Source organism: Rhinopithecus roxellana, chromosome 1 (genome assembly GCF_007565055.1).
Source record: "Rhinopithecus roxellana isolate Shanxi Qingling chromosome 1, ASM756505v1, whole genome shotgun sequence".
In the NCBI taxonomy this organism is placed as follows: Eukaryota; Metazoa; Chordata; class Mammalia; order Primates; family Cercopithecidae; genus Rhinopithecus; species Rhinopithecus roxellana.
Genome location: NC_044549.1, coordinates 189,315,784 through 189,335,763, shown reverse-complemented (window position 1 = coordinate 189,335,763; position 19,980 = coordinate 189,315,784). Strand labels below are relative to the sequence as shown.

General features: G+C 35.9%; 1 protein-coding gene across 1 annotated transcript in view; it reads right to left on the bottom strand.

Annotated features, from left to right (window-relative positions):
* Positions 1-11,089: 11,089 nt before the first annotated feature.
* Positions 11,090-19,980, bottom strand: part of SLC25A36 (solute carrier family 25 member 36) — a 35,142-nt gene continuing 26,251 nt past the window's right edge. Inside the window, exons 5-7 of the mRNA XM_010378259.2 lie at positions 16,624-16,690; positions 13,713-14,002; positions 11,090-11,466 (exon numbers count right to left, since the gene is read on the bottom strand). Coding sequence (XP_010376561.1) covers positions 11,273-11,466; positions 13,713-14,002; positions 16,624-16,690 — 551 coding nt within the window. The 3' untranslated portion in view covers positions 11,090-11,272. The remainder of the gene's footprint in view (positions 11,467-13,712; positions 14,003-16,623; positions 16,691-19,980) is intronic.

Sequence of the window (19,980 nt, the reverse complement as noted above, 5' to 3'; positions counted from 1 at the left end):
TATATCAGGTACAAATTCTCCTTTCACCTTTTGCTTTGGCTTCATTGCTGATATCATAGAAAGTTCCATGTTGTGAAAGAAGTCAAAAATAGTCTTGAATAATCAGAATCCTTCTGCCAGATTGCTTAATGTCAAGTTGTTTTCTGTCACTGCCTCCTCTACATCTTCATCCTTACCATCTGGCACTGGTTTGGAAGCACTTATCTCTGTCAAGTCACCTTCTCTTAATTCGTCTGGCATGGTGTCTATTCGCTCTTGAATTTCTCCAAAATCTGTATCTTAAAACTCTTCAGCCCCTATCTGTTTTGCCCACAGCCACAGTATATTTCATGATATCTGTGATTGGCTCTGTCATGAATCCTCCGAATTCATGCACAAGATCTGGACACAGTTTTCTCCAGCAGGAATTTCCTGTTTCAAGTAATAAGACAATCTAAATGGATTGTCTTAATTAGATGGTCTTGGAAACTTGATGTCTATAAAAAATATGTCATAGGGCCCAAATACCTGAAACAATCTAAGAATACGGCAACAGCAATGGCATTTTCAATAGTGTAATCCTTCCAGACTTTCATGATTTTCTCTCTCTCAGGGTTCTCTTCCACAGCATTGACAATCCCTTCCACAGAATACTGTGTTTAACCTCAAACCTTATGACCCCGAGATCTCTGATGATCTGGTGGTCAGTGGCTGATTTAGAGACATCGTGTTTGGGGCAGGTAGACCACTTTGATACCCTTGGTATTGAATTCATGGGGTTGAACTCGTGGTGCCCAGAGGCATTATCCAATATCATAAGAGCTTTAAAAGGCAGTCCCTGGGGAATGGGGGGCAAGGGGAGGGAGAACATTAGGACAAATACCTAATGCATGTGGAGCTTAAAACCTAGATGATGGGTTGACAGGTGCAGCAAACCACCATGGCACATGTATACCTATGCAACAAACCTGCACGTTCTGCACATGTATCCCAGAACTTTTTTTTTTTTTGAGATGGAGTCTCCCTCTGTCACCCAGGCTGGAGTGCAGTGGCCGGATCTCAGCTCACTGCAAGCTCCGCCTCCCGGGTTTACGCCATTCTCCTGTCTCAGCCTCCCGAGTAGCTGGGACTACAGGCACCCGCCACCTCGCCCGGCTAGCTTTTTTTGTATTTTTTAGTAGAGACGGGGTTTCACTGCGTTAGCCAGGATGGTCTCAAACTCCTGACCTCGTGATCCGCCCATCTCGGCCTCCCAAAGTGCTGGGATTACAGGCTTGAGCCACCATGCCCGGCCTATTCCAGAACTTAAAAGAAAAAAAAAAAAAAAAAAAAAGATAAAATAAAAAAAGACAGTCCCTTATTGACAAGGTACTTCCTGAATTCAGGGACAGAGCACTGATGGAACCAATTCAGAAAAAGGGTTCTTCTTGTCCAGGCCTTCTTCTTGTACAACCAAAAGACTGGCAGCTGATTTTTAACTTTTCCCTTTAAGGCTTGGGAGTTAGCAGCTTTTATAGGTAAGGACAGTCCTGATCATAAACCTGACTACATTTGTACACATCAGTAGTTAGCCTACCCCTTCCAGCCTTAAATTCTGGTGCTCACTTCCCTTCCTTACTAATTAATGTCTTTTGTGGAATATCCCCCACCTCCCCCCCAGAATAGGGCACTTTGGTCTGCATTAAAAACCTGTTCAAAGCCTGGGTTACATAGCAAGACCCTGTCTCTACAAAAAAACAAAAGAAGAAAAATTAGCTAGGCCTGGTCATGTGTGCCTATGGTCCTAATACTTGAAAGGCTGAGGTGATAGAATTGCTTGAGCCCAGAAGTTTAAGGTTACAGTGAGCCATAATTGCACCATTGCACTCCAGCCTAAGCGACAAAGCAAGACCCACTCTCTAAAAAACAAAAATGAAAACAACACAAAACAAAAACCTGTGTAGGCAGCTATCCTTTCTCCTCAATGATTTTCCTAATGGTTTCTGGGAATGTGTGTACTGTCTCTCGGTTGGCAGAAGCTGCTTCTTCTGTTATCTTGACAATTTTAAAGCCAAATATCTTCCAAAATTATCAAACCATCCTTTGCTGGCATTACATTCTCCAGCTTTAGACCCCTCTCTTTTCTTTTAAGTTGCCATATAATGACTTCACCTTTTCTCAAATCATATTAGTCTATAGGTAATGCCTTTTTAATAGCCATCCTGCCTCACATAAAAGCTGCATTTGCAATGAGATAAAAACGTATTTCAGAAAAAAGTGCCAGGTTTTCACACCTGCTGGTGTAGCCACAGCCATGGCTTCACAAATTTTTCTTTTTGTATAATGGTCCTTAGCTAGATTAATTTATCTTGAATGGCAGGCCAATGCAGCTGCGGACCTCAATCTATAGCACACATCAAGCAATTAAACTTTTTCTTGTAATGTCATGCGTTTCTCTGCTTCTTGGGAGCACTTCCAACACTTATAGTTGTATTTTACATGAGTCTAATGGTGTTACTCAAGGTTTATGGTATTGCACTAAACACTACAAAAAATACCTGAGAAGCAAGAGACACCACTTTTTACTGCAATGAACAATTTACTAGAGACAGGAACTGCTCATCAGAGATGATTAGCGTCATGTCACATGGCATTTTAAATGGATACTTGCAATATTTGGGCTTGCCACAATAGCAACAAGAGGTGGCTATAAAATTATTACAGTAGTAAAGTATGTACTGGTTAATTTTGTATGGTTATAATACTGCCTGTTTACATTTGCTTACATTGCTCTTGACTGTGAATGGCACCATGTATGGTTTGTTTGTGAGCATAAATTTTGATAAATTTTGACTTTTAAAAATAGATTTGTATATATTCCATGATAGTAAATGATAAAGTAGTATCTACAATTATTTTATGCATTCATCACATACTGTGGAGACAAAAGTGACGCCATCTTGGATGCTAATCCATCTTGTTGACTTATGATTGACCCCAGTCTCGTGAATCCCTCCTGATTTCTACTTTACTATCCTTAATGTAAGAGCATGTACTCACTAAATCTTGCCTTTAGATCAAAGCAACCTTAATGTTATTGCACAAATTATAGGCTATGATGCACACAGGATTCTTGCCTTTTCTGGAGGGTGGCCTCTAACTGTTTTGCACAGAGCATGTACTCCCTTTTTCGATGGTATAAAGCCCTGGGGCTGAGGGTAACAGCAAAGCTCTACCTGTCTTGCAACGGCCCAAGACCATGCTTCTGTTGGTAAGTTCTCTAAACCAATCGCCCTATACTGACAAACTGGATTTGTTTGCCTCATTCTTTGATTTCTAGGCTCCTTCTGTGTCTGCATATATGGCTCTGTCATGGAACACAAATGAAACTTTTTCTTAATTTTTTTGTTACCTCTAGGCTACATAGTTTGTGAGGTTTTTTTCCCCAAATTGTTACAAATCTCCAAAAAATGTTTCAATATATTTATTGAAAACAATCTGTGTATTAGCAAACCCTTGCAGTTCAAACCTGTGTTGTTCAAGAGTCAATGGTACTGATAGATTTGGATTTAAAACTGTGTAATTTCATGGTTTCTCCTTTGTGGCCTTCCTTTGAACTGATTTTTAAAAAAGAATTCTTTCATGTTTTCTCCTTCTACAAGTATACTAGTTACACTATTTATGTTCTTTTATGGTTACCCTACTTATTACAATATGTATGCTTAACAAAAATTAAAATTAGTCTTCATCTTCTTCCTGGATAACACAATGCTTTGTAGAACACTTTAATTCCATCTCTCCCTCTTTACTTTCATAAAATTGTCATACACTATATTGTGTGTGTACATATATATGTATATGTGTGTGTGTGTGTGTGTGTGTGTGTGTGTGTGTGTGTGTGTATATGTATCTTTTTTTTTTTTTCCTCCGAGACAGAGTCTTGCTCTGTGGTCCAGGCTGGAGTGCAGTGGTGCGATCTTGGCTCAATGCAACCTCCATCTCCTGGGTTCAAGCAATTCTCCTGCCTCAGCCTCCTGAGTAGCTGGGATTACAGGCATGTGCCACCATGCCCGGCTAATTTTTGTATTTTTAGTAGAGACAGCATTTCACCACGTTGGCCAGGCTGGTCTCGAACTCCTGACCTCAGGTGATCCTCTCGCCTCAGCCTCCCAAAGTGCTGGGATTACAGGCGTCAGCCACCGGACTCAGCCTATTGTGTATATTTTACTTATTACTTTTTATATGGTAAATCACCTTTTGCACTTGCCCACCTGTTTTGTTTGCCTTTTTTTCCTCCATCTTAGTTCTTCTGATATCACATTCCTTCTGCCTAAAGTACATCCTTTCTGGTTTTCGGACATCTTTAAAAATTTAATTTTAAAAAATATTCAAGGGCTACATAGTGATGTTTTGTTACATGCAATGTATAGTAATCAGATGAGGGTAATTAGCATATCCATAATCTCAAACATTTATCATTTGTTTTGGAAACATTTAATATTCCTCCTTCTAGCTATTTGAAACTATCTATTATTGCTAACCATAGTCATCCTACAGTGGTATAGAACAGGATTTCCTTTGGTGAGCTTTGAGCTGCTGCTAGTGGCAAACTGTTTTAATTTTTCTGAAATTTATTTCACCGTCATTCCTAACCCATCATCCAGGTAGCAGAAATCAGTATCTTCACTTTGTTTTCATATTCTTCCATTTCACTACAATGTTTATAGGCATGTTTTAATCTTATTTAGAATGCATTGTGATTCATGGAGCTATGGATTCATGTTTATCATCAATGCTAAAGTTTTCCAATTACCTTTTTTTTTTTTGAGACGGAGTCTCCCTTTGCTGCCTAGGCTGGAGTGCAGTGGTGCAATCTTGGCTCACTGCAACCTCCGCCTCCCGAGGTCAAGCGATTCTCCTGCCTCAGCCTCCCGAGTAGCTGGGATTACAGGGGCCTGCCACCACACCTGGCTAGTTTTTGTATTTTTAGTAGAGACAGGGTTTCACCATGTTGGCCAGGCTGGTCTCGAACTCCTGACCACAAGTGATCCGCCTGCCTCGGCCTCCCAAAGTGCTGGGATTACAGGCGCGAGCCACCGTGCCTGGCCTCCAATTACCTTTTAAAATATTGTATCTTCTCCATCCTCTCTGTTTACTCTGGAACTCTGATTAGAAGTACATTAGACATGCTCATCCCATTCTCCATGATACCTAACTTTTCTTCCATATAGTTCTCTTCTTATCTCTTTGCTGTCTTCTGGGTAAAGCACTTTAAAGAGGTAAGTACCTAGTTTATGCTTTTATTTTGCATTATTAAGTTAAAAATGTTTAACATGAACAAATCTTAAATGTACAGTGACAGTTTGGATGTGTCCCTGCCCAAATCTCATATTGAAATGTAATATCCAGTGTTATAAGTGGGGGTTCTGGTGGGAGGGGATTGGATCAAGGGGGTGAAATAATGCTTCATTTTAATTCATATTGATGCTCAATTGCTCCAGTACAATTTTTGCAAGTTAGGAAAACAAAAAAAACACACCCTAAGAATCAGTATCTAATTTAGGAAGGTATAGATCAAATAGTCTGGGCCTCTAAAACACCTCAGTTAAGTTCATACTAAGGAGATTGATCATATTAGAGAACCTTAAAAATTAAGATTCAGAAGTAATGGTTGAAGAATGTTAGGGCTGTTTATCCTTGACAATGAAAGACTCAAGGAAGAATTCTGCAGTGCATTGGAAGAGCAGGGAGGGGACCTGGAAACAGAGAATCAGGGGTCTAGTAGTAAATTGTTTGGTTGCATTTGGTAAGCTCCTGAGTTAGATTAGGTTTGGAATCGTGGTCTACCCCAGGTTTTAAAATCTCAAGAAATTTACACCTTTTGAGTTAATTCCTAGGAGATAAGAACAAAAGAAAATGGGTTATTTTTCCTTACTTGGGCTGAAACACTTTGACCTTCAACAAAGAATGCCCCTGCCCATATCAGCCTGGAAAATTAGTATCCGTTTCAAAGCTTAAAAATGCCATTTTCTCCATGCAACCAGATTTTGCTAAAAGAATTAATAGTTTCAGAGAACACAGATCATGTTCTGACACTCCTGAAGCTCATAGACAGTATGATTAACAGCAACTTACGTAAGACAAACTAGTATCTGTTAAGTCCGATTTTCTAGGATGTTGCTAATCATTCTTTGGGAGAAAAAAAACTTTGAGAGGTTCCCCACTGGCCTCAGGATATAATCTAAGGCCTATACACGTTAGCTTCTAAGACAGTTCATACCGTTCTTATGTATTCAACTCTGTTTCTGATTACTTCCTAATGTTTCATTCAGAGCCAACTTCTATCCATCTTTCCTTTCAAATGAAGTTTCTAAAACATCATCCTAGTGTCAAGTGCTGGTGAATAACCTAGTGTAGTAAATAAAAAAACACAGGACTAAGATTCACAGCACTCAAGTTAAGAGTCCAGTTTTGACTAATATTCCTCTGTACGTTACTGGATCTATGGGCTATTAAGAAATCACATGAAACCACTGTATAAACACAGCACTCTATGAACATAAATCTTGAATTGATTCAATACATATTAAGGCAGTCAGCTGGTCTATACAGTGTGAAAATACACAAAAGGGAAGTCAGGCTGAGGCAGGAGAATCGCTTGAACCCGGGAGGCAGAGGTTGCAGTGACCTGAGATCACGTCATTGCACTCCAGCATGGGCGGTAAGAGTGAAACTCCCTATCAAAAAAAAAAAAAAAAAAAAAGGCGGGGGGGGGGGGGAGACATTTAATTACATTTTGCTTGCCTGAGTTTTATCAGTTGCATAGATGTTACACTAGAACCTTAAGAAATCATGAACTCACAAATTACTTCCTCTATCACGGCTCCCAATGTTCGGTAACACACACACACACACACACACAACTTGCAACGGTTGTGCTCAATCTTAACCATTATTTTGCCAGTGCCTTCAGTGCAGAGTACTATTAAAGCCAACAATTTCAGATTTATGTTAAGGTTGAAATACAAAAGATATTTTGTCCTGGTTTCTTCATCTACAAGACTGGACAATGTTTGATGTTAACTACAATTCAGGAAAACCTAATAGACAAAATGTAAAGAGAGTAGGCACTACATAGCATTTTATCTGTGTCATCTGTATTTTGATCTAATATATGTGGATTCATTTGGTTATTCTAACAAGTTCTCACCTCTGTATTTTTCATATCAACTTTCACAAAGGCTGAAATTAAAACATGAAAAGCTTTGGATAAAAGTAAATAAACCTGTGGAAGATACGCAAGATTTCTTTCTACACTACAAGGGAGTTGGATTACTTGACCTTTTGGTTCCTTTAGACATCACTAGTCTAACAGATACAAAGTGTTCAAGATAAGGTTTGCTGACTGAATCAAATGAGCCTAATACTTAACCTGAAAATGGCAATGGATTTTTGTTCCACACATAGGATAATCCAAAAAAGTGTGACTATATTCTCAATAAAATGTTGATGTATTATAGAAAAAGTCACCATATTTTCATAAGCGTATTTTAATTTTTAAAATTTGAACAATTCAAGTAAAAGTCAGCTAGGTAACATAAATACAGAGTAAATGCACATAATTTACAGCCATGTACATAAATGCAAGATACCAAACCTCACATGAATAGTCCAAAGTTAACACTTTTGAGGTTCACTATTTAGCTATGACTGATAGGTCATAATTGTTCACATACACGGGGGTATACATTCCAAAAGTTTATAAACACAAAAACTGAGTCAAACTAGAATTTTGTTTCTACAAGGAGTAGCATAAAAATCAGTGTGTAGGTTAATGGGAAATGTAAGCACATGATGGAGAAGAGATCTGAGTGGGCAGAAAGTTTGTACACTGTATTTTATGTATTAAAATTCCTCAAATTTAAATCATTCAGAAATACCTATATTCTCAGGAATGTTAAAGTCATTAGCTATTTGAGGAGAAAAGGCTGAACTGTATTTATCAGTTCCAAAGGGGGTCCCTAGATTACTAACAGTCTGGGCAGAAGAGCATGTAAACAACAAAAGGCAGGCATGGACAATTCTTTTTTTTTTTTTTCTTTGAGACGGAGTCTGGCTCTGTCGCCCAGGCTGGAGTGCAGTGGCGGGATCTCAGCTCACTGCAAGCTCTGCCTCCCAGGTTTACGCCATTCTCCTGCCTCAGCCTCCCGAGTAGCTGGGACTACAGGCGCCTGCCACCTCGCCTGGCTAGTTTTTTGTATTTTTTAGTAGAGACGGGGTTTCACTGTGTTAGCCAGGATGGTCTCGATCTCCTGACCTCGTGATCCGCCCGTCTCGGCCTCCCAAAGTGCTGGGATTACAGGCTTCAGCCACCGCGCCCGGCCTTGACAATTCTTGAAGAGCAAGAAATGGATTGATTGATTTTTAGCACTTAAATCCTTCAAATCTGAATAAATATTTTTAGTGATTTAAAACCAATCTTAAAATGCGGAAATGTTTGTAATCCAATAATAAACATTATTTTTACCAACCCAAATTCTGCTGGTCCTAACATAGTAATGCTATTCCACAGATAATCTAATGATATTCTATCCTGACTTCAAAGTTACAAATCCACTGTGGGAGACCCATCTAGAAAGGATGGTTCTACAAAGTTACATAATGAGAATCAAGCCAACTTTCGGTGATAGATTTTTTTTCTTGGGATTAAAAGCACTGCATGGTATCCCGAAATCACAACTGCGAATTCTTTAGATTTGAATTTTGAAATTTAAAAGTACATACAATCTAAACAATGTGGACTACCTCTACACCAGAAATAAAATGTCATGATAAACAGATGGAAAAAAAAGTCCAATGCTTTGAATGTTTTTGTTTTTAAACATGAGTCAATTTTTTAAAAACTTCAAAGAAATATTTCAGAGACAAACTTTATATACAACTTTTATATATAGTTTTCCTTTCTGAATTATCTCTGTCATACATAAACTATGGCAGATTGTGCTTAGGGAAAAATACAACTGAAATAAACCTCATTGCTCCTTTCTAGTTGTTGCACAAATAAACAATGTCCAAGACTCTAAGATTTCTTTTCTTTCCAGTACATACATAATACTTTCAAAAGCTGAATATAATGCACTAAAGGTCAACACAAGTTTTACTTGCTAAATACAAATAGAAAGAGAATATATGTTCATCCTTGAAGGACACTTGTTATGAATATGCTACAACTAAATAAGATGTTCCTTAGCTGCTGGTTTTCATATCATTCTTAATCATTTGTGGGGTACTGAGATCAGTAAGACTAGGGAGAGTCTCTATCTTACATTCAACACAATGAATGTTTATGGGTCTTCACAAGGCAAATGGCACTGTATTAGGCAGTAGAAATGGCACCTGAAAAGGCAAACACGATAGATTCAGACCTTCTCTACAGATTTGTTACGAACCTATTTTTGGTATGTTCCTCATAATATGTGTCAAAGCTGAAATTTACCATAAAAGGTATGAATAATTCCAAAGGTAAGAAAACTGATTTTGCCTTTGGTCTCCAAATAGATTGGAATATTTTTATTCCAATTGAGCACCTCAAAAACATCCAGTTACTGTTGACCACAAGGAAGTTAAAATGGGGGAATTTAACAGGGCACTATGTTTCATTGGTGACAGCAGAGAAAGCTTGCAATGACACGTTGCAGTATCTATAACGTTGGGGGCACAACAGGGTACACAGAATACCTAAAACATTTATATTAAGGATCTCCAAAACAACATACTTAAAACCCAGAAAAATGTTATGAACACTGTTTCTGCCTAATACATGATCAATTTTTTTTTTTTTAATCTTAACATGGTATTCTCTCCTACTCTCTCACCACCCCCGCCCCCAAAAGGCCACAAAGTGCTTTCACAAAGAGTCATTCTTTTAGATAAAGCCATTGCACAAAATGTACAGTTCAGGTACTGAAATGAGTACCACACTGGCGTCCAATCGTGGCAGTTTTTATACACCAGAATAGCATAGGCGAAGTCTTTTAACAGAATTACAGCAAACATCTTTATAAGGGCCATACATGTAACACATTTAGAGTATTAAAAGGTACAGCTGACTCAATAGCAAAATTTAAAAGCTACATCCTGTTAGCACATTTAACCCAAATGAACTTGAATCTTTCTATGATTTACCACTCAGGAAACTAGGACAGAATAAATTTCTTGTCAAAAGCAGTTTGTTTATTTACACAAAACTAGAAGTCAATTAATGTCACTACCTGCTAAAGCAGATAGCAATGGCGCCCTTGTAATATTTATACTGTCCCAAATATTAATGTCAACTTAAAATGGCAAAACTTTCAATTACTATTTTCTCTACAAAATAAATGTAATCTATCATATATAGACCTGGAAAAAACCCAAAAGTTCAAATTCTTAATGTGAAAGCAAGTAGGGAAAGATTTAAAAGTGAAAAATCTTTTATACTTTATGTAAATAACTTAAGTATGACAAACAGGTGATAATTCAAGTTCATAACTAGTAAGTCACTGAAAGATAAATGCATTCATTCATGTATCACAAAATTAAAGAAGACATGAGGACATGCCGCAGTCAGCGAAACAGCCAAGAATCAACAATTTACTAGTTATTTTGTCCCAAACTATTACCATGTGTGTTTGGTATGTTAACAATGTAAATATCCACATTAGGCTAAACATCAAGCACCTGTTAGCAGTGGAAACTGAAACACTTTGATGCTAAAAAATATACAAGATATTTAGACGCTCTTTCATTGGTTGTCAAAAACAGTGACTACTGCCAAATAATTAAATATAAAATATTGTGCCAGGTCCTCTCAGGGAAATGTGAAAATAATACTGACGATCTCATTGTCATTGTTGTGATTTTACTGGAATTAACAAAAGCCAGAAGTTATAGATTTATGACTGCCAATACTATCTTTGGATAGTTACAATACAGTATGTAAAATTAAAGATGGCTTTGTTTAAAAGACTGCCATAAATCAACAAAACCCAGCTGTGTCTGGTGGACATGGTAGAGAGAATGGCAATTTTGAGAGAGGAGTGCTTCTAAAGGCATTTCCTTGGAGGTTCTGAGGTTTTTTTTTTTTTTCCTCCACATTACTGAAAGGCCAAGAAATGTGGTGTGATTACTATAATTCCTACAACAAAACTTCCACTTAGAATAGTTACATGTTCCCAAACTATTTTTCTTCTGTCTGCCATGCTGGCTTCCATATTCCATGGTCCACTGTCATCTTTTGGTCTTCTTTTTTTGTAGTACAGCAGCCCTCATGCTGCTATCCATTGAGTAGGTAAACCACCAATTCATAGGTGGCCATCATAATGGCTGTGTTTGGAATCTGTCTCACTAGATGAGTTGTCAGACCACGGTAAAGAGACCCATAACCTTCTTCTTGAACGAGCAAAGCTAGTGTCTGAAAAAAAGATCTGTATTTTGTTCCCTCTTCACGTAGTCTTGTTCTTACAACTTCTGTTTAGGAAAGAAATAAAATCATTTTACTTAAACATTATTGATATCTTTACACTCTTCTAATTATAACTGAGCATATCCCATTTATCAGTCTATAAGTGTAAGCTCAGGATAAAAAAGGAGTAGCTTCTAATGTGTAGCTTATTGAAACCAGTCTCATTATAGTAACATCAAACTTCTAATATGGCCCAAATCATGCACATTAATTATAAGACTTTACAGTCTTTGAATGTAAAAAGACACAATATAATAAGAGAAGTATCAGTTGTATGCTAAACAGATAAAAGGAAGAATAGATACAAGAAGGAGGAAAAGGTGAAGAAGCAGTAAAGAGATGGCATCCAGGATGAATATAAAAAGGATACAGTGAGAAACAAGCAGAAAAGATTTAACATGAATAACACAAAGAAACAATAGCATTATTAATCTATTCAAAACAGTCCACACATGAGTGTGAAACATCATGTGGACAAAGAAGCTGACAATGTTCCAAACACTAGCTGCCAGCTATAAATCCAAGTCTGGGAATCAAGTAAGCAAAAATCATAAATTTTTAAGAGCTGAATGAACTTTAAAGATTAGTCAGTCCAATTTTTCCTCATTTTAAAAGATGAGAAATCAGAGCTACTGAGAGATTCTGGCCAGTTGTGGGTAGAAGCTGGGACAAGAATTCAGAGGTTCCTATGTAACTACTTTTTTTACATCCACTATTTCTCAAATTTTTTCAACAAAGTATTCCAGATGGGCCTGGGGAAATAATCTAAAGCAACCCACAGCAATTGTCACTATTTACTTGAAATCTGTTCTGTCTTAAAGATTCGTGCCATTTATATATTTAACTCCAAAATGTCCTATTTGACCAGGTGTGGTGGCTCATGTCTGTAATCCTATAGCATTCTGTGAGGCCGAGGTGGGAGAATCGCTTGAGCCCACGAGTTTGAGACCAGACTGGGGAACCAGAGATTATTTCTCTACTAAAAATTAAAAAATTAGCTGGGCATAGTGGCCTGAGCCCATAGTCCCAGCTACTTAGGAGGCTGGGGCAGGAGGATTAATTGAGCCTTGGAGTTCAAGGTTGCAGTGAGCTATGATCATGTGGCTGCACTCAAACCTGGGTGACACAGTGACATTCTACCAAAAAAAAAAAAAAAAAAAAAAGACTAACTTATCTTGTTTATCAACTGTACCCTCTTCCTGTAATGACATCATCTCACTTCAAGGGAAAAGTCTGCTTAAACCCCAAAACTCTATTCCTTACACCTTAGCAGGCCACCATCCTAACCCACCCCACAGGTCAGTATCTAAACAATATTGCTGATACTGTCATATTTTGACTTCTTTTAGAAAAGTCAGGAAATTCCTTCAGGAAACTGAGATAAATTCATAGTCCAACCTGGTTAAAGAGTTGGTTTCATAAATTACTATTAGAGCAAATGTGCACTTTCTAGGCCTGTCTCATTTTTCCTGATATGATATACAATGGACACGGTAAATATTAATCAGTGTAAGTTAACAAAAATGAAGCGCTTACATTAAAAAACAAATCTTAAACATGCAAAAATCAAAAGCTATGCTTAAAATAAAACAACCAAAAAAGCTACCAAAAAACCTCAGCATGTAGCAGATAAATTATTAAGTGATTTATCTAGCTATCAATGAAAAAGGCTATTATAAAATTTAAATACAGAAATATTAATATACTTATTTGCCAACATGAAATAATGTAAAATAGCTTGGTCTTTGGGATTGCAGACTTTAATTCAAATTTGGGCTTCAGCATTAAGTAGGTATGTGACCTTGAGCAAGTTATTTCATGTTTACATTTCTTTTCAGTATTCCATTTGAAAAGGAGAACAATTCTGGTTATGTTGTAGCAAAACAGGGAAAATAAGTACTTTAGACAATTTTTACGTAGATTAGTAATGTATGTAAACTATCTACTATAGCGCCTACATATATGCTCTTTTCAAAAATCAGAAACTTGCCCAAAAGTCACCAAGCTGAAGTGAGTAAGGCTGGAATTTGACTGACTTCAGAGCTCATGCTAATCATCACCATGCTATTTGATAGCATAACACTGACCTATTAATAGAGCCTACGTTACTTAACCAGATTTAATCTCATTATGAACTCTCAAGAATTGTATTTTGTTATACCAGAATGCAGTAAAATTATAAATGCTTTAATAAGTGAGCTGTTGGCTGGGGTGGGAAAATATTTCTGATTTAATAGACATCTCTTCTTACCATGTGGATATGCTATAGTTGTGGCACAAGTTTTTGAGGTGGCAGCAGCTAGCATCATTCCCACAAAATCTGATGCTTCTTTCACAGATTCTTCATCATTTTCCATTGTAGAAGCAGTCTTATATTCCAGTAGTTTTTGTTTTATACTTTCATAAATAACAAAATGGATAACAGTCTCTGATATACCAGCATACGAAGCAGACATGCCCCTATAAAATCCTTTTAGTCCATCTGTCTGATACACTTTACGAACACATTCAAAAGCACCCATTCGCTTTTCCCCACGGTTCCTGAAAAGCAAAAAGAAACATCTTACTGATAGGTTTTTAAAATAAAGTAAGTAAAATATAGTAAAATATGTCACTCTAATAATAAAGAATGGCCTTCTTTAACTCATGAAGAATTAAATTAGAAAAAAAGTTCATATTTTAGATTTCCTATTCTTTTGTCTCAAATTTGTCATATGAAATGAGTGATATGTAAATAGTTTATTTTACTGAATGCAAAATGCACTACATTGAATCTTCAGTCTCGTGTCCTCATTGGGGTTCACGTGGCAGGGATAAGCAATAAAATCCTTTAGGAACTGGACACCCTGACTGCAGCTCAAGACAAAAACAAAACAAAGCAAACAAAAATCCTCACATTGTATTAATTCCAGTTCTAAGTAAACTGAATTTCCTTTGCATTTAGTAACACAAATAGAATGACTGAGACACTAATGATGATAGAATATCATAAAGCAAGTAGTATGATGAACTAAAATTCTGGGCACCTGAGGGATTCTCTTTCAACCCCACTCATATTCTACCTAAGAGGTGATGGGGTGAATGTAAGTCAAATTCCCTATGATCATTTAAAGGCAATGGCCATATCAGTCTCCCTGGTGACTAGTAAATGAGAACCTGTAGTGTTATAAAGTATTCATTCAGTACTCTGCCTAAGACAATGTCCTTAGTTCTGCCTAAGGGGGCAGCACCTACTCTTACAGAATACAACATCTTCTCCTACACATATGCATGTAATTTTGAGTTTTAACAATATTTGTTACCTTATACTGATTCCCCCAACAGGACCTTATCTATAAAGAGACAGGTTTATATGCTACCTATAAAAAAAGGGAAAATTTACCTATTTATAAATTATACCTAACTTTCTGACATAAAATAAAACCACCACCACAACACCCACTTAATTACCTACAGACACCACCAGTTTTATGAATGGATTGTCTTTAGATATTGAATACCTATTAGATAAATGATCCACAAACCAACTGTAACTAGTTGCTGCCATTAAAGATCCTTCCTCACAAGTTAAAAGAGATACAAATCCTGAAAGGTGACATATCAGCCCTATTTTTATTTTTTTTTATTGATTTTTCTTTTTTTTCTTTTTTAACAGATGGAGTCTCCATGGTGCAATCATGGTTCACTGCAGTCTCAAACTCCTGGGCTCAAGCAACCCTCCCATCTCAGCCTCCCAGGTAGCTAGGACTACAGGCATGCATTTTTTTTTTGTAGAGATTAAGTCTTGCAGTATTGCCCAGACTGTTCTTAAACTCCTGGCCTCAGGCAATCCTCCTGCCTTGGCCTCCCAAAGTGCTGGGATTACCAGTATGAGCCACTGCACCCAGCCCTCAGCCTTATAAACTAGAATCCTCAAGTCAACCTCTCATTATCACCCCACCCCTATCTAACTCCCCAACCCTGCAAGCCTAAGAATTGTGCTAGCTTGTGTTACAAGTGGAAAAAAATAATACTAAAGAGTTTTAAGTCATGCTTTTCCTGGATTCCTTATAGAGCAACGCTAAACACAGTGAAACCTAACCCTGGTAGTTTACAATAGAATAATGTGGACTAGCATCTTGTACTTTCTAACCTTTGGAATAAGTCTTAGCTACCATTACTTTTCAGATATGTGGCTTTAAGAAATAAACTTGGAGTTTTACTACAACACTTAAGATTTTATTAAAAGATCTATTTCAGATTAAACAGATATTTCAAGTTTCCAAACAGTATATAGTTCAACATGACAGAAGATGGAAAACAGATATTTAAGCAGGCATAATCGTTAATGATGAGTTAGATCAGTTTGACTTAAAGCCTATAGGACATACCACTATTTCCCAAACACCAAAATATAAAAACAGTAAAAACATGTTATACACAGAACCTACTCCAGACTGAAAGTCTAAAATAGTTTAAAACCATTAATATTATTATTGTAACATATAAGATAGGACCATCTTGCTACTTAAGAGTCTATTCTAAAGCCAATAGGAGAGTTGAAATGGCAAGACCCTATGCAGCACTGCTTTTGGCCTACTCTCAGTTCCCAGAACACCAAAGGCCCTACACTTTAGAACCTCTGAGGTTTGCACTGATTGGTTCCTCTGCTTTAAATGGGTTCAAAAAACCTTTCCTTGATTATTCCACTTAAAATTAGTCCCCACTATTTCCTGGTGCATCTCTAAGACACAGCAGTATCTGCTAATATAGATTTGTTGAATGAATGAATCTTGCTATTATAAAGTGGTCAGTGGTAACAGATGATATATGAGAACTATTTTGTCAGCCTAGGGTTCTAGCCTAGGCCAATTATAAGTACCTATGTAGGGAAAGTATTACCTTTTGGGTTAGGTTAATCTATCTCTTTCTTTCCTTTCTGTTTCTCTACGGAATCTTTCTAGCCACTCTTTTTCAAACAAAACAAAACAACACATTTTAATAATACACTTTTTTCACCTGGAAAAGCTCATATTGTCAACTCTTACATTATCTTTTTTCTGATGGCAGACCCAAGTTTCAAAACTACGACAACAAATTCAGCAGCAAAAGAAAGAAAAAATTTGTAGGAAAAAAGTAGTTAAATCCACTGTAACCAATTTTATTTTAAGGAATTAACATACCTTGCATCAAGTTGTAACCGAGTCTTTATAAGCCAAATGGGGTTGGTTGCTGTGATTGCAGTAAAACCTAAACAAACATGTTTAAAATGAACTCTGGTAAAAATGAAGAATACACTATTAACTTTAAGGTTTTAAAAATTAGATAAATCTATATTAAAGAAAATGTATATAAACTACTAATTTATGTATGTTACACTTTTCATTTTACAAATCCATACGACAAACATTTGTCTTCACTTCCAATCTATATGAATTCTCAAATTCTGTCCTAAACTAACAGATTCTTTTAAAATCAAAATGAATATAAATTGCTTTCCCAACCTACTTAGAATATCCTTTAGGGTGCTTTCTACTGTCTAAGCTGAATTCAGAAATCCATCTCTACAAACATAGAGACATTTTGTGTATTCTACGGCTAAAAAGCATGCACCTGGGATCCTAAAAACCAGCTAAAAAAACAGTTACCTGGGGTTTGATTAGCATTCCAAATCACTACATTCAAAATGAATTCTACATAAATGTCAAATTTTACCAATATTTTGACCTTCAGTTGATTATATAGTGGGAAAGACTGTTGTTTGGCCCCATGAATACTTTCTACGTATATACTTACTAATACTGTTAAAATAACCGTATCAGAGTAAGGTTTTTGTTAGGGTTACTAGGACAGGCCTATCTTCATCTACTTAAACATATATAAAAACTCAAAAGTTCAAAAAGTTACAAATTGGAAGTTCCCTCTTACTTTTATAGACAACATGGAAGAAACTCAGGGTAGAAGACAGCTCTAGTTTACTTTAAAACTAAAGTATTATGTACTAAGTATTGGTGCAGAATGGTGGTCACCTAAGATGGCTCATTCCAGGTAGTAAATTAAGATCTACCTGGAACAGTATGTTTCTAGGATAGTGCATATGCTTTACTTGCCACCTTCCTAGCTATGGAAAAATAGCACACAAAATACAATCTTGATGACAGAAACTTATAAAGATTGCTTCATCTACACAAAACAGGGTTTATAATTTACACAGACTTCATAGAACTACTTACGTTAAGTTACATTTATTCAATAAAAACATATGCAGAAATGTTTAAGGATCTTAACTGTTTTAATATTTCTATCAAATACTAGCAGGTCAGGCACATTATTTTTATAAAGGTGGCTAATGATCAGTACATTTAAGATGAGTAAAGTACTTACAGGAACAGAAATGCTACAATATACTTAAGAATAATTTGTTTTTAAATTAATATAGTACAGATCCAATCATAAACCCTTCTTGGCTTTCAAAGGTATATCTACATATGCAAAATAATTATATTAAATTGTTTACAAAGCTGAATTTGGTCTCACGGGGTTCTTTTCTATGTCAGTAACTGGCTAACTCAAATTTTCCTTCCTTAAGCCACTGTTTTAACATTGTAGAAATAGCCAGATATTACACAGATGGATGCTCCAATTAAATCTATTTAGCAAGCAAGATAAATGGAATAAATATTCAGTTTAAATAATTCCTTTACCACTTTTGTAAAGATTATATAGTCTACATTTCTCTTAAGTGCTTTTAATACTACATACGTAAGTATAAAACTAGAATGGGACCAGCAATTTTAGACGCATCAGCAGGTACTAAATTGATAAAATTTAAAATGTTGAGCAGGTTGCCAGGAACATCTTTTTATATAAAAGGTTGTTTTCATGCATATATTCTTGGTAAAAGAAAAACATGAAACTATCAGATCAGTTTAAATATTTTTCTTGCATGGTTCTAGCTTAACTGAGAATAAAGTTATAGAGTATTATTTTTCTCTTCTTTTGAACCTCATTTTTCTACATGAAAAGGCTAGGATATTCAAATTATATTTTAAAGCAATCAGACATCAATATTCTGGTCAAACTCCAATTTAATGATTCTTGTTTTGTAAACTTAAATATTTGTATTAGCTAAATGTCTGTACAGCAAATTTAAGGGTTTGTAAGTAAAAAGCTGCTAAGCAGCATAAACCAACAAAATATTCTGCATTACTCACAATGATTTTTATTAATCATTTTATAGAAATCTTAAGAAAAACTATTTGCTTTTTACTGAATTTTAAAAGCTTAAAACTGGGAATCTTTACATCAAACTTTTTAAAACCAGCCGAACTAGGTAAAAATTCTCATTCATCTTATTATACTTATTTGAAAAGAAGATGAGCACCTAAGTTTTTTTTTTTTTAAATAAAAGTTCTATTTCTAAAAACAAACTTTAAATACCCAAGCTTCTGTCCATAATACTCTTCCAAGTCACAAAAGAATTTGAGGCTGGAAAAAAACCCATATATAAAAAACTTTACAATAGTACAATAAATTTTTATAAATGTTGTTAGGAACAAAACTTTTTAAAGACCCATAAATTATAATTTTAAATTATTCTCTGTACATATTACTATAATGTCACAAAGCAAACAACAGGTATTTCTCACTTAACTAAAATTCATTTCCAAGCACAAATTAACCTATGTAACAGGCCACATTAAAATTTAGGTAAGTGAGAGAATGTTATCTTATCCCTATGTAATTGCTATTATCAGTACGCTATGTTTACTATGGTTGCTTTGGCTCAACTCTCCCAGTGAGAGCTAGCTCTTAATAAAGACACTAACCTAAATGCCAGCAAACCATTGGGTTAGATAAAGAAACTAGGCACAATCCACAGAGTTTCAGCTATTAGCCCTTTACCGCTTAAAACTCAGGTCCTTGAGTTTTATGCTATTACTTTCTCCTAACCAAAGACACTTTAACAAACTAAATAGACATTACTAGGATAATTACATCTAATAATCTAAGAAATGAAGCCAACGGAAAAAAACAAAAATTTATCGTAACTTAGCATTAAATATGGTAAGGCAATTTGAGGTTAGCCCAAGCTAAACATATCTTCCCATTACTTATAAGACAAACACACACAAAGATACTGGGAATAGTGCCCCTGAAATTTAGAAATTGCTTATTACTTTTTATTTTGCATTTTAATTTTGTGACATTTTGATAATATGCTAATTTATATTAAGACTCTGAGCACCTAGTGAAACATGAAAATGAACTTAAGATGACATGAGGGATCCATTTGTAAGGTAAGAAGAACTAATATTGCTCCACAGTCAGTAAAAGCAAAGTGCCAATATATTGGCCATACTGTTAGTAGGGTGATTAGCATGTTAGAAAGCTTAAAAATTTTTTTTAAATGCTACTTTAAAAGTTTTGCTTTATCTAAGTAAGATTCCATTTGACAGTGTTGACCAATTAAAAACCAGATTAACAGAAAAATTCTGCTTAAACTTGCTGAAAATGTTGATTTCATTAAGTGAGTGATA